Genomic DNA, 15,993 nt, shown 5'->3' with positions numbered 1-15,993 from the left:
CAACTGCAGGGTGTGATCCTGGAGTTCCAGGATCAAGTCCCACATCGGGCGCCCTGCATGGAGCCTGCTTCTCCCTCTGTGTCTCTCATGAATAAATAAATAAATAAAATCTTAAAAAAAAATAAATGCTAAGCCCAGTCTATCCAAGGCCCTTTTAAGAATCAAAGGAAAACACATGTTGACTTTAATTGATTTAACCAGAAGACACTGGGGGAAAAGGAGGGGAAGGGAACGGTCAAACCATTCCATATAGATAATGTAGTCACATGCCGCCAATAACCCATAAGCATGAAAAATGACCAGCAGACATTTCCATCAACTCACCGAAATATTGGGGTGTGGCCAGGCTTTGGTTTGCTCCAGGTAAAAGGTGAAGGAACTGAAAGAAATTGGTCACCAGATGAATCTTTCTTTAAAGGATATTGAGATCCAAGGCCATCATCTATTGAAGTCTCCCGGGATGGTGATAAATTCCCTTGGTCATCTGAACAGAATTCTAATTTTCCTGGTAGTACAGCAGCTTGGTCTTCAGAAGTCTTCCTTGTTTTCAGAGGGATATCAGTCTCTACACAGCACTGAAATGGAAAAAGTGCAGGGCCAAGGCCTGATCCACCCTGGACAGAAGCATTAAGCCAGGTATCTTCTGTGACACTTCCCCTGGGGGAGTGACCAGGAGAAGGAACAGGTGAGTGATGGGGTGAAAGGGACCCAGCATAACAAACCTCAGCGCTGGAGTGCCTTCGTTTCCCACAGGGGGAAGTAGGCCTTGATGATGGCCCTGAGGCTGGCCTGGGGCTCAGCCAATTCTCATCAGTGACACTAGATCTAGGAGAGTGGCAAGGAGATTGTCTGGGTGACAAGGAGTGTCCAAGTCCATACTGTTGATGCCAGGACTCTTCTCCAGGGCAGCCTCCTGGCGAGCCACCAGGAGAAGTCAGAGGGGATCCGAGAGTAAATCGGGCGGCAGCTTCATTCAACTCTGAATCCACATCATCATAAATGTGTGAAAGAGATTCACAAGAAGATGCATCTGAGAACCAGCTCCTAGAAGATATGCTGCTGGCAGGACTAGGACTAAGGGAAGACTCCCGGTAGGATGGCTCAAGAGGAAGATAGAGATGATCTCTAGAAGGCCTTTCCAAATACTCCCTTTCTGGGTCATTTATGTGTAGGTCATCTTCATGAGCATCTATTTCTTGATGACAGTTAGGAGAGATGGATGTAATTTGAATACTTGGGCACTCAAAGGGTTTGGGACCACCTAATGGGCTGTATTTAGATTCAGGAATCTCACAAGTTCCTTCATAGTTTTTGTGACCCTGCAGCTGAAACGATGATGACAAAACAGAAGAGTGAGACGGTAATCCATGATGTGGTAAGCAAAGTGGTGAGTTTAAGGTAGATGGAGGTGGATCTACATTAAAGATGTAAATGGATGCACAATCATCTGGCTCAAGATCTATGGAGGGAAAGAAAAAAAAGAAAAGAAAAAAAATCAACAAAACAAGAAATTAGAAAATTTAGATGTATAAATTATTAGATGAGAAAGTAAATAATAATCTTGAGAGAAAAAAGGACATAAAATGTATATCATTAGCTCCACTAAAGAGTGGTATGTGTGTTTTGTTTATATTCAAATCACTTCTCTGCCTACACCAACAGTGTGGGTTTAAAAAAAAAAAATTTTTTTTTTTTAAGTAATCTCTATACCCAACATAGGGCTTGAACTCACAACCCTGAGTTGCATGCTCTACCGACTGAGCCAGCCAGGCACCTCAACGTGTGTTTTCTAAAAAGTGTATCTAATTATTTCTTCAAGTATACATAATTATTACATATTTATATTTGTACCTATATATGTAATTTTCTCATTTCCACATTTTCTAAAATGAAAATCAGAAAACATCTGAAAATAAAAGCTTCTATAAAAGAATCATATCCACAATTCTAAAAAACATTTATAGAATTATAAAATGATATAATCCTATAAATTCAGCCTCATCTGGGGTCTGCAAGTTAAAACAGAATAAAGGATAGAAGAGAATCTGAAACATTTTTAGTTATAAGCATACATACTAAGTTTATTAATGAAAACGATTACAGACTCAACTGAGGAGACCTAGACTCTAGTCCACCTCTGCCATTAACTGTGAGCTCTTAGCCATATTATTTAGCCTCTCCAAGGCCTCAGTTTCTGTGTAGCAGTACCAGATCTTTTCATTAAAGGATTTTTTTTAGGGAGAGAGAGAGAGCTTGTGTGCACATGACTGGGGATGGCGGCAGGGAAGGGGGTGAGGGAGAGAGGGAGAGGGAGAATCTTAAGCCCCCACCGAGCACAGAACCTGCAGGGCTTGATCCCAGGACCCTAAGATCAAAACCTAAGTCAAAGTCAGATGCTTAACCAACTGAGCCACCCAGGTACTCCAAGAAATTTGTATGATTAACAGTAGCTGCTTCTTCCCTCAACATCATACTATCAAGAATTCGTATCTTTGGACACAGCAGTCCAGGTTACAAGAGCCACATGACCCCACTGGATCCTTTACCTCAACCAGAAAAAAAAAACTGATTAGAGCTTTTAACCTATGATTGACTGTTAAGGTAAACCTTTTAGGGGCAGAGCTTTTAAAATGCAACCCTTGCTGGATGGAATATCTAACACTTGTTTGTCCTGCCAAATGACTTGAGCGCAACTGCAGCAATAAGGGTATTTTGCAACTTCACTTTTAGAATGGAGTGATTATTACCCTTTGCACAGAAAAAGTAGTTCAAAGCATTAGCACAAGGTGCTGGTTAACACCTTCACTTTCTTCAAAGAGATCATCATTGGGAAACCAAAGACAAAACTGTTCATAGGTAGAACAGAGAAAAGCACAAACCTTTAGCCTCTTCTCAAAAGTACTCAAGGAGATCACATTATTTCATTACATTAGTAATCTTGGAAAATAACATATCTTCAGACTCCTAGTGCTGCTGCCATTAACCAGCATCCATAATTTCACTATCTCCTTAAGTCCTAGATTTTGAAACTTCAAAGATGCTCTGTGGTTAGTCAACACATTCAGTAAAGTTTTTACATGTATTAAAACAACCTCCTCCCCCCATGTTTAAACCCTGGCTCTGCGTAGCGGTGCAGACAAGTTATTTAACCGGCTTGAACCTGTTTTCTGAGGCAGTTTTTTTTTCTATAAAACTGTTAGAAGGTGACCAGAGTATCAACTGAAACACACAGGACCATTCTAAAGTAAGCAACCTAATATTATGACTAATATTCAGCAAGAACTCATCACATGTTAATTACCCGGTCTTTCCATTTAAAAATTTTAAGGTGGATATGTTATATTATACTTTTTTTTTTTTTTTTTTTTTTTTTTTACTCTTAACTATTTATAAACTGAAACAGCTTTTTAAAAAGTACACCCCTGGGACGCCTGGGTGGCTCGGTGGTTTAATTTAGCATCTGCCTTCGGCCCAGGGTGTGATCCTGGAGTCCCAGGATTGAGTCCCGCATTGGGCTCCCTGTGTGGAGCCTGCTTCTCCTTCTGCTTATGTCTCTGTCTCTGTCTCTGTCTCTCTCTCTCGCTCAATCTGTGTCTCTCATGAATAAATAAATAAAATCTTAATACTTAACAGTGACAGAAGCTGGAGAAAAAAGCTTTTAAAAATAAACACCTTGTGTGTGTGTGTGGGGGGGTGTGTGGCTCAGTCAGTTAAGTTTCATCCTTCGGCTCAGGTCACAATCTCATGGTCCTGAGATCAAGCCCCACATCAGGCTCTCTGCTCAGCCCATCACCCTTGCTCATGCTCTCGCATTCTCTCTCTCTCTCTCAAATAAATAAAATCTTAAGAAAAATAACGAACTTGTGGTAAGCACAGCATAACGTACAGAGATACTGAATCACTATGTTATACACCTGAAATTAATTTAACATTGTGTGTCAACTATACTCAAATAAAAATTAATAGAAAAACAAAAAGAAGAGGTTTGGGGAAAATGGTGAGTCACTTCTAATGGGTATTGGGTTTCTTTCTGGAGTGATGAAAATGTTCTAATATTGACTGTAGTGATGGTTACTCTACTCTGCAAATATACTAAAAACCAATGAATGGTATGCTTTAAATGGGTGAATTGTATGGCATATGAATTATGTCCCAATAAAGTAGTTATGAAAATATAAAAAGAAAACAATATTACCTATATTTTATCACAAATTTTTTTAAAAGTTAAAAACATTTGTTTCTTATCTACGAAAATCATAAACAAATGTTATCACCTAACACTTAACTAATGTTTAACATTTTCACATATATCTTGGTCTACAGTAGTATATTTTTCAAATAGCTGTGGAACATAATATTTTGGAGGTTTTTTCCTAACCTTTTATTGAAGTACAAGATACATCATAAAAGTGCAGACATTATTTTAAAAATTTTTTTTAAGATTTTATTTATTTATTCATGAGAGACACAGAGAGAGGGGGGCAGAGACAGGCAGAGAGAGAAGCAGGCTCCATGCAGGGAGCCTGATGTGGGACTCAATCCCAGGACTCCAGGATTACACCCTGGGCTGAAGGCAGACCCTCAACCGCTGAGCCACCCAGGGATCCCAAAAGCAGACATTATATACAGCTTGATAAACTGTCACAAATAGACATATTCTGTAATGGTATCCTTAAAAAAAAAAAAGATTTTATTTATTTGAGAGACAGAGAGAGAGAGAATGGGTAGAGGGGCAAAGGGAGAGTGAGAAGCAACTCCCTGCTCAGCAGGGAGTCCAAAACAGGGCTCAATCCCAGGATCCTAAGAGCATAACCTGAGACAAAGGCAGACGCTTAACCAACTGAGCTACCCAGGCACCCCTGTAAAAGCATCCTTTAAGAAAAACAAATGCCAAAAGCCCGCCTTTGGCTTGCTTTCAAGTCATTACCTCTCCACCAAGAGTAACCACTATACTGACTTCTAATGGCCTAGGTTTGTTTGTTTATTGTATGTATGTTTTTTTGTATTTTATTGAGGCTTAAAAAAAGTTCCTAAGCAATTTTCAAGGCCACGTAAAACATCAAGGGTCAGTGATCATAGCTATTTCCTACTTTTTTTTTTAAAGGTTTTATTTATTCATGAAAGACACAGAGAAAGAGAGAGGCAGAGACACAGGCCAAGGGAGAAGCAGGCTCCCTGCAAGGAGCCTGATGTGGGACTCAATCCCAGATCCCGGGATCATGCCCTGGGCCAAAGGCAGACGATGCTCAACTGCTGAGCCACCCAACCATCTCATACTTGTTGTTTTTATAAATAATGTAGCACTGAACATCTCTATACATACATCTTTTTCTCTTCTTTTGAATCCCTCTCCAAGAATAAATTCCTAAAGGTGGAGTTACTAGATCATAGGGCATCCATTTTTAACACTTCTACTATGTAGAGACATTTGTTTCAAAAGACTTGTTTTAATATGCAACATGGGAAGGGCATGAGTATCAGTTTTACTTTAGTTTCTCCAACAAGGATATTATTTTCAATTTTAATATAATTTAGGAGTAAAATGGTTCTGTAAGGTATACAATGTTTCTAGGCTGCAAAAAAAAGAAAATCCAACTGAAAGTAGCTGAAGAAGGGAGGATATTTTCTAACATGACAAGAGGTCTAAAAGTAGGACAGTTCCAGAACTGGTTATTTCATCAGTTCAACAAAGTCACTGATAAATCCATTTCTTTCTGTTTTTCCCATTTTGCCACTTTTGGGGTGGCAAAAGTTAGCACTTTGTGGTGTTCACTTTTCTTTTCTTTTTTTTAAAGATTTATTTATTTATTTATTTATGAGAGAGAGAGAGAGAGAGAGAGAGAGAGAGGCAGAGACACAGGAGGTGGGAGAAGCAGGCTCCATGCCGGGAGCCCGACATAGGACTCAATCCCGGGACTCCAGGATCGCGCCCTGGGCCAAAGGCAGGTGCTAAACCACTGAACCACCCAGGGATCCCCATGGTGTTCACTTTTCAACCACAAATATGTATTCTGTCCTAAACCAGAAGCATTGTGATAATTTGTTTAAAAATATTTTTTGAGTAGCTGCTATGTAACAGACATGTTCTAGACACTGAAAACACAAGAATAGACAAAACAAAATCCCCATCCTCATATAGCTTCCATTCTACTGTGAAAATTAATAAAAGGAAATTTCATTTTAAATGGAGTCTGGAGGCCAGCAGGGGGAGCTCTCACATCCTCCAAGTCTTCCTCAATTGCTGAACAAACAGGAAGAAATGAAACCAGCAGGGGAACAGCAGTTTACCATCCCAAGGAGGAGGAAGAATTTTTTCTCCTCCCCCAGGCAACAGCCAGCCACTGAGAGACTGTCACAACTTAGCCAATGAAAAGTCATCACACTTTGAGCTCCAATTAATGCCAATGGGCTTTTTTTTTAAGGTTTTATTTACTTATTCATGAAAGACACAGAGAGAGAGGCAGAGACCTAGGCAGAGGGAGAAGCAGGCTCCCTATGGGGAACGTGATGTGGGAATCATCCCAGGACTCCAGAATCATGCCCTAAGCAAAAGGCAGACACTCAACCACTGAGCCACTCAGGTGCCTCGCCAATGGGCTTTCTGATTAAAACAACCCAACTCCCTCACTTTCCTACATAAAAGAGCTTTCCTCTCCTTTGTTCTCGGATTTGCCTATTGTTTTGCCATAGCCTGCTTGTCTCAAATCACAATTCCCTATTCCAAATAAACATTTTTGCTGGTAAAATAACTGGCAGTTTTATTTTTAAGATTAATACCAATAACATGTAATTGGCAGTAATATCTGCCATAAAGAAAAATAAAATAGGGTAAGAAGAAGAGATGTGAGGGGAGAAGCAAAGTTAAACTAGATAAGGGGGTCAAGGAAGGATTTTCTCCAATACATGAGGAGCTACCAAAAGCATATGAGAAACTGAGCGATATAGAAATCTTTGGGGAAAACACTGCAGGTGGAGGAAATAGTGAGTGCAAAGTCCTGAAGACAGAGAATTTCTAGATTTTATGAGAAAAAGAAAGAAGGCCAATGGGAAAAGAACTGAGTGAGGGTGTGGAGCAAGGACTGGGGGTGGAGGGACACTGGCTAGTAAAAGTAAGGCCTCATAGACCATTGAACAACTGATTTTTATTATGAGATGAGAATCACTGGAAGGTTCTAAGCAAAGAAGTGTCATAATCTGACACATTATAACCTGATATATATTTTAAAAAGTATTGTAAGGGGTACCTGGGTGGCTCAGTTGGTTAAACATCTGCCTTTAGCTCAGGTCATGATCCCAGGGTCCTGGGGTAGGCCCCGTGTGGAGCTCTCTGCTCAGCGGGCAGTCAGCTTCTCCCTCTCCCTCTGTGCCTGCTCCTGCTCTCTCTCTCAAATAAATAAAATCTTAAGAAAAGAGAGAGACTATTGTAATAATCTAGGTATAGGACCTGGGTCGTGATAGGTTACAGAAGTAGAAAAAGCAGTAAGAAATGAGGTGGGTTTTTTTGCTTTGTTTTTTTTTTGATAAGGTAAAGCTCACAGAACTTGGACTGGATTTAAGAAACAGAGGTGAGTCCAGGATGATACCAAGGTTTGGGGCCTGGACTACTGTAAGAACAATATTTCTAATTACTGAAATGAAGAAGAAAGAGAAATTTGGGAGATAGGAAATCAAAAATCCATATAGAATGTGAGATGCCAGTAAGCTTTTCAAGTGGAGATACCAAGTAGATAGCTCTATAAAGTCTCAGGTTTACCACATAGATTTGGGAGTCATTAATGTACAGATAATACTTAAGGGTATTAAGACCAGAAGAGGGGCACCTGGGTGGCTTAGTTGGTTGGGTGTCTGCCTTCTGCTCAGGTCGTGAGGGTCGTGATCCCAGGGTCCTAGGATCAAGCCCCCAATCGGGCTCCCTGGTCAGCGGGGAGTCTGTTTCTCCTTCTCCAGTTCACTCTGCTTGTGCTGTCAAATAAATAAATAAAATCTTAAAAAAAAAAAAAAAAAGACCAGAACAGAGGACTAGGGAGTGCAGATGGAGAAGAAAGCAGGCAAACGAGGCATAGGAGATTTCAAAGTTTAGGGATCAGGGAGACAGAAAATGGAAGAAGGGTCAGTCATTGAAATGAGGGGAAAAAAAAAAAAAAAGAACGTAGCATCCCAGAAACCAAGAGCTCATTTATTCAGCATTTATAATTTCATTGCTATTTTCTACAACTGTTCCAGATGCTAGGTATATAAATAGCAAATAAGTAAATATACATGCATGGGCCCTGCCCTCATGAAATGTACAGTCTCAGGGGATATTGACAAAAATACAAATTAAACACTGTAACTACTACTAAGTGGTAGAAATTTCAGAGACTAAAGAAGAAACCTACTTTACAGAGTACAGGGATAGCCTTTTTGAGAAGGTGGCATATAAGCTAAAACCTGAAAGATGAATAAGAACCAGCAAGCAATGAAAAGGGGGTGAGTATGGGCAGGCACAGGTAGAGAAGATGACAGCTCCAACACAAGGGGATGATACAACTAAACACTGAGTCAGATAAGACCTTCACTTCGTTGAGGAAGTGAAAAGCCTAATGTATGGCTAAAGCCAACAATACAACAGGAGAACTGAAAAGCAAAAACTAAAAGGATAATGGTAAGAAGCGTAACTTTTATTCTAAGGAAAATGGAAACTATACGAGTTTTAAAGGGAGAGTGATAGGGACCGCCTGGGTGGCTCAGCGGTTGAGCATCTGCCTTTGGCTCAGGGAATGGTCCCAGAGTCCTGGGATCAAGTCCCGTAACAGGCTTCCTGCATGGAGCCTGCTTCTCCCTCTGCCTATGTCTCTGCCTCTGTGTGTCTCATGAATAAATAAATAAAATCTTTAAAAATAAATAAAAGGAGAGTGACATGATCTCGATTATATTTGAGAATAACTTTGACTACTACATATCTAGTATCGTAAGTCCCTAATGCTTAGTAAGTCTATAGTAATGTATTTGTTAAGGTTGTGTCAAATGTCTTAAAGCACTGCAGAGATCTGAATACAAAATTTGGGAGAATGCTGCTACATCTTCTTCCCAAGTGTCACCAAAGTCCAAGCTCTGGAAATGATGTGAATGGCTACTATAACCTCTCTATGATAAATAATTCTAGGTCGGTATTTCCAACTCTACAATTCTCAAATTCATGGTGCTTCAGAAACTTGATCAAGACTTATTTGCTCTGTGTTCATTCAGCCACTAAGAGGTTCCACACAGGTATACAGTAATCTGTAACTGTAGAACAAAGGTTGGCAAAATATAGCTCATGAGCCAAACCTGGCCTCCACTTGTTTCTGTATAGCCTACAAGCTAAGAATTCCAATCATTCAAATGGTTGGAAAAAAAAGAATCAGGTAATACTGTTACATGACACAAAATGATGTGAAATTCAAATTCTGGTGTCCACAGATAAAGTTTTATTGGAACAGATCCATGCTCATTCATTTATGTATGGTCTATGATTATTCTCATACAAGGGTAGAGCTGAGCAGCTTTGAGAGATAAGTGCTTCCACTGCTACCTAACAAGTTGCACTACTGGACAGCATTCCCCATGCAGTGCATATTGACATATTGCAACATTGTTTTAAGCTTACAAGTACATACCTGTCAAAACAGGCCAGAGAAAAGTGGATTTCAAATCTAAGTCACACTTCCAAGGCACACTGATAATTTTGTTATCAAATTACATGGCAAAGTATCATGTTTACCATGCAATGACATTATGGCTGTGCTATAAGAATACCCTATACATCAGCAATTCCGCAGTAAATTCATCACAATAGCCCAACTCACAAGAAAACAAAGGAAAAATTAGAAAAAAACAATACCTTATAGCAAGATTTCTTTGCAAAAAAAAAAAAAAGAATAAAAAATGAGGCTGCAACCAAAGAAAGTTTTTGAGTGGCTCATTTGTTAGCCAAGCACAGAAAACTATCTTCTAATGGTGATTTATTTAAATTGTTTGATTGCAGCAAGGGAAGAAACTTGCTCAGAGAAAAATAAACTGTATTAGCTTTTCAGCAAGCATGGTTGATTGAAAAATTGAGGAAAAATTGAGGACACTGTTAACAACATCAATAGGCAATTACAAAACAAGGCAAACAGTTTCAAGTGGTTTTCCTTGGCTCCTGATGTGTAACAAGATGTTACAGATTATGTTCAATTACTATTTATTTGAAGAGTCAATGTGAAATTTATTTATTTTTAAATATTTTATTTATTTATTTATGAGACACACACACAGAGAAGCATAGACATAGGCAGAGGGAGAAGCAGGCTCCCCATGGGGAGCCTGATTGCGGAACTTGATCCCAGGACCCCAGGATCACAACCAGAGCCAAAGGCAGATGCTCAACCACTGGGCCACCCAGGCGTCCCTCAATGGGAAATTTAAAGTGACTAAGAATTAGCCTCTATGAATAGTCTGCATGGAACAATGTCAGGTAAGAATATTTTTGAAAAAGTTGAGAATACAATAGTCGAGTACAAACTTTTTTTTTTTTTTTTAAGATTTTATTTATTTATTCATGAGAGACAGAGGCAGAGACACAGGCAGGAGAAGCAGGCTCCATGCAGGAGTCCAATGTGGGTCTCGATCCTGCGACTCCAGGTTCACATCCTGAGCCAAAGGCAGACGCTCAACCACTGAGCCACGCAGTTGTCCCTACTTGAGTACAATCTAAATGGACTCTTAGGATGTATTATAACTGGTGTTGCTAAAAATATGTATGAGAATACAATGATAATAATGCTGTGAACAACTGTAATCCACCAAATTAGACAATCGATAAGAAATAAGCAAATTCTTACAAACACACCAATTACCAAAAATGACTCAGAAGAAGTGAGAAAATCTCAACAGATCAGTATCAAATAAAGAGATCCAACCAGTACCCAGAAAGTCTCTCAACTAAAAAAGTCTAAAACGAAATGGCTTCACTGGTAAATTCTACCATTTAGAGAACATTCCAAGAGGCCTGTATTACCCTGATGCCAAAGCAAGACAAAGATACAAGAATACTACAGACTATATCCCTTAGGATTACAGACATAAAAATTCTCAACAAAATACTAGCAAACCAAATTTAACAGCATATTAAAAAAAATAAACAAATGGAATTTAGGGCAGGAATGCAAGGGTGATTCAACATATGAAAATTAATTACCATAGTACTAGAATGGAGGATCTGAATTGACAGAGAAAAACATTTGACAGAATTCAATACTCTCATGATAGAAAAAAAAAATCAGCAAACCAGGAATAGAAGGGAACTTCCTTAAAACGATCAAGGGATTTATAAAAACATAGTAACTAACATCATACTTACTGGTGAAAAATTGAAAGCTTTCTCCCTGAGATCAAAAACAAGACAAAGATGCCACTTTCACCACAGCTATTCAACATTGTACTGGAAGTCCTAGCCAGAGCAATTAGGCAATAAAAAGAAATAAAAGGCATCCAAATTGGAAATGAAGAAGTAAAACTATCTCTTTGCAGATGGCATGATTCTATATATAGAAAATGCCACAGAATGCACAAAACACAATTAGAACTAATAAACAAATTAAGGAAAGGTGGAAGGTAGAACTTCAACACATAAAATTCAGTTGTGCTTCTATACACCAAAAGGAACAATACAAAAATTAAGAAAATAATTCTATTTACAATAGCCTCCAAAAGAATACTTAGAAATAAATTTAACCAAAGAGGTAGAAGACTTACATCCTAAAAACTACAAAATATTGCTGAAAGAAATTAAAGAACTAAGTAAGTGATAAGAATTCCCTCGTTCATGGATTGGAGGATTTAATACGGTTAACACTGAAATATTCCACAAAACAATCTAGCCAATGCAATCTGTACCAAAATTTCAATGATTTTTTCTGCAGAAATGAGACCAATCATCAAATTTATATGGAACTGAAAGGGGTCTAGAACAGCCAGAACAACAATAAAAATGAAAAAGCAAGAAGACTCCCAAAACAGTGTGATATTGGTGTAAGGATAAACATATAGACTAATGCAACATTAGTGACTCCAAAAATAATTATTAAATTATAATAATTCAAAAAAATTAATTTTTTAAAAAGATGATAAAATGATTAAATAGGAAAATAGCAGTTCCTTCAACAAATGGTGCTGGGAGAATAGGATAACCACATACAAAAGAATGAAGCTGAGGGGCACCTGGGTGGCTCAGCTGGTTAAGCATCTTGCCTTCAGCTTAAGTCCTGGGATCAAGTCCCACATATTGGGCTCCCCACTCAGTGAGAAGCCTGCTTCTCCCTCTCCCTCTGCCTACTGCTCCCTATGCTTGTGCTCTCCTTCTATCAAATAAGTAAAATCTTTTAAAAAAAGATAAAGAATGAAGTTGAACCCCACCTCACACTACATACACAAATTAACTCAAACTAGATCAATGACCTCAATATAAGAGCTAACACCATAAAACTATTAGAAGAACACAGGTGTATACCTTCATGACCTTGGATTTGGCAATAAGATTCTTAGATTTGATATTTAAAGCAGGAACAAAAGAAGAAAAACTGGATGAAACAGACTTCATAAAAATTAAATTTTGTGCATCAAAAGATACTATAAAGAAAATAAGGACATTTCTTACTCAGCCATAAAAAAGAATGGTATCGGGGATCCCTGGGTGGCTCACAGTTTGGCACCTGCCTTCGGCCCAGGGCGTGATCCCGGAGTCCTGGAATCAAGTTCCACATCGGGCTCCCTGCATGGAGCCTGCTTTTCCCTCTGCCTATGTCTCTGCCTCTCTCTCTCTCTCTCATATGAATAAAATCTTAAAAAAGAAAGAAAAAGAAAGGAAGGAAGGAAGGAAGGAAGGAAGGAAGGAAGGAAGGAAGGAAGGAAGGAAGGAAGAAAAAGAAAGAAAGAAAGAAAGAAAGAAAGAAAGAAAGAAAGAAAGAAAGAAAGAAAGAGAGAGAGAGAGAGAGAGAGAGAGAGAGAGGGAGGGAGGGAGGGAGGGAGGAAGGAAGGAAGGAAGGAAGGAAGGAAGGAAGGAAGGAAGGAATCAATCTTGCCACTTGCATCAACATGCATGGACCTAGAGAGTATTATGCTCAGTGAAAAAAGAGAAAGACAAATACTATGATTTCAGTCATATGTGAAATCTAGAAAGCAAAACAACAACAACAAAAAAGAAACAGACTCATGAATACAGAAAACAAACTTGTGATTGCCAGAAGGGAGAGAGTGGGAGGATAGGCAAAATAGATGCAGGGGTTTAAGAGGCACAAACTTCCAGTAATAAAATAAATAGGTCACAGGGATGAAAAGTACAACACAGGAAACAGTGAATAATACTATAATAATGCTGTTTAGTGACAGATGATGACTACACTTAAGTGGTGAACATTAGGTAATGCAAAGAAGTGTGGAATCACTATGTTGTACACCTGAAATAAATATAAAATTGTATGTCAACTATACTTCAATAATAAAAATTTTAAAATATTCAAAAATAGTTCTTGAAAAATGCCACTCAACAAGACCCTCTGATTACCTGTAATAATGACATTTTCCCTTCAGAAAGTTAATTTCCCCCATATATTAAAAAAGAAAACAATCAGGGACACCTGGGTGGCTCAGTGTTTGAGCATCTGCCTTTGGTTCAGGTCATGATCCTGGGGTTCTGGGATCTAGTCCCCCATCGGACTCCAGGCAGAGTCTGCTTCTCCCTGTGCCTGTGTCTCTGCCCCCGCCCCCACTTTCTGTGTCTCTCATGAATAAATAAATAAAATCTTCGGTAGCCCGGGTGGCTCATCGCCGCCTTCAGCCTAGGACATGATCCTGGATTGAGTCCCACGTCAGGTTCTCTGCATGGAGCCTGCTTCTCCCTCCGCCTGTGTCTCCTCTGCCTCTCTCTCTCTGTCTCTCATGAATAAAAAAATAAAATCTTTTTAAAAATAAACAAATAAAATCTTAAGAAAAAAAAGAAAGCAATCTAAAAATTGAGAGAGGAAAAAAAGACAACCCAGAGAATGGAAAAAAAATATTTGCAAATAATGTATCTGATAAAAGTTTGAGTGTCTAGATATATAAAGGATCCTTAGAGTTCAAAAACAAAAACACAACCCAATTTTTAAAATGGGAAAAAGATCTGATGGACATTTCTTCAAATTAGATATCCTAATTGCCAACAAGCACAAGAAAAGATTTTTAAGGAGCACTTAGGTAGCTCAGTTGGTTAAGCAACTGACTGTTGATCTTGGCTTAGGCCTTGATCTCAGGGTCATGGGTTCAGGCCGTGTCAGGACACACACTGGGCATAGAGCCTACTTTAAAAATAGATAGATAGATAGATAGATAGATAGATAGATAGATAGATAGATATAAAATTTTATTTAAAAATTTTAAGATTTTATTTATTTCATTTATTTTTAAAGATTTTATTCTCTCTTATGGCAGAGAGAGCACAAGCAGGGGGAGTAACAGAGGGAGAGGGAGAAGCAGATTCCCCACGGGGCAGGCCCAATATAGGGCTTGATCCTGGGATCATGACTTGAGCTGAAGGCAGACATTTAACAGACTGAGCCATCCACGTGCCCCTAAAAATAAATTTTTAAATAAAATATAAAGAAAACTGGGCAGTCCCGGTGGCGCAGCGGTTTAGCACCGCCTGCAGCCCGGGGTGTGTTCCTGGAGACCCGGGATCGAGTCTCACATCGGGCTTCCTGCATGGAGCCTGCTTCTCCCTCTGCCTGTGTCTCTGCCTCTCTCTTCGCTCTCTCTGAATGAATAGATAAATACATCTTAAAAAAAAAATAAAATAAAGAAAACTAAAAAAGAGAAAAAGAAGACGTTCAATATTGGTCATTAAAGAAATGTAAATCAGAACCACAGTGAGATACCACTTCATACCCACTAAAATGGCTTTCATTTTCCCCCCAAGATTTTATTTATTTATGTGCTGGGGTGGGGGGTAGGCAAAGGGAGAGAATCTCTAATAAGTGCATTGCCTGATATGCGGCTGTATCTCACAACCCTGAGATCATGACCTAATAAGCCAAAATCAATGAGTTGGGTGTATAATTGGCTAAACCACCCAGGCATCCCAGGATGGCTTTAAAACAAACAAACAACAACAACAAAATCAAGTACTGATGAGGATGTGGAGAAATGGGAATTCTCATATATTAGTGATGGCAATGTAAAATGGTGTAGTCATTGTGGAAAAACAATTTGACAGTGTCTCAAAAAGTTAAACACAGAATTAGCTAAGACCCAGCAAACCCACCTCTAGATATATATATACATACACAAGAGAATGCAAATATACTGTCTTCATAGAAGCTTGCACACAAATGTTTACAGCAACATTATTCATTAATAGCCAAAAGGTAGAAACAATCCAAATGTCCATCAGTAGATGAATGGAGAAGAAATTATGGTGCATAGAAACAATGGAAGCCATAAAAAGAAGCGAAGTATTCAAAGATGCTGAAATCTGGATTAACCTAGAAAACATTACAGTAAGGGAAAGAAGACCAAAAAAAAAAAAAAATTAATAAAAAAAAAAATCAGGGATCCCTGGGTGGCTCAGTGGTTTAGCGCCTGCCTTTGGCCCAGGGCACGATCCTGGAGACCCGGGATCGAATCCCACGTCAGGCTCCCGGTGCATGGAGCCTGCTTCTCCCTCTGCCTATGTCTCTGCCTCGCTCTCTCTCTCTGTGTGACTATCATAAATAAATAAAAAAAATTTTTTTAAATCACACATTATATGATGCCTTTTATATGATATATCTGGAAAAGGCAAATAATAGAGACAGAAAGCAGACTAGAGATGACCAGAGGATGCAGAGAGAAGGAAATAGGGAGTGACTTCTTAATTGAGTATGAGGTGTTTTTAAGGGGTGATGAAAAAGTTTTGAAATTAAAGCGAGTTGGTGGTTGCACAACATTATAAATACACTAAATACCACTGAATTATAT

The 15,993-nt window shown here is 38.9% G+C and overlaps 1 protein-coding gene across 7 annotated transcripts in view; it reads right to left on the bottom strand.

Annotated features, from left to right (window-relative positions):
* Positions 1-15,993, bottom strand: part of NFATC3 (nuclear factor of activated T cells 3) — a 139,801-nt gene that overhangs the window by 89,991 nt on the left and 33,817 nt on the right. For all 7 annotated transcript variants that reach the window (XM_077887466.1, XM_077887444.1, XM_077887425.1 and 4 more), the window contains exon 2: positions 325-1,459. In XM_077887466.1, coding sequence (XP_077743592.1) covers positions 325-1,459 — 1,135 coding nt within the window. The remainder of the gene's footprint in view (positions 1-324; positions 1,460-15,993) is intronic.

This window comes from Canis aureus, chromosome 3 (genome assembly GCF_053574225.1).
Source record: "Canis aureus isolate CA01 chromosome 3, VMU_Caureus_v.1.0, whole genome shotgun sequence".
Taxonomy (NCBI): Eukaryota; Metazoa; Chordata; class Mammalia; order Carnivora; family Canidae; genus Canis; species Canis aureus.
The sequence above is the reverse complement of the archived record's forward strand: the minus strand, read 5'-3'. Positions and strand labels throughout refer to the sequence as shown.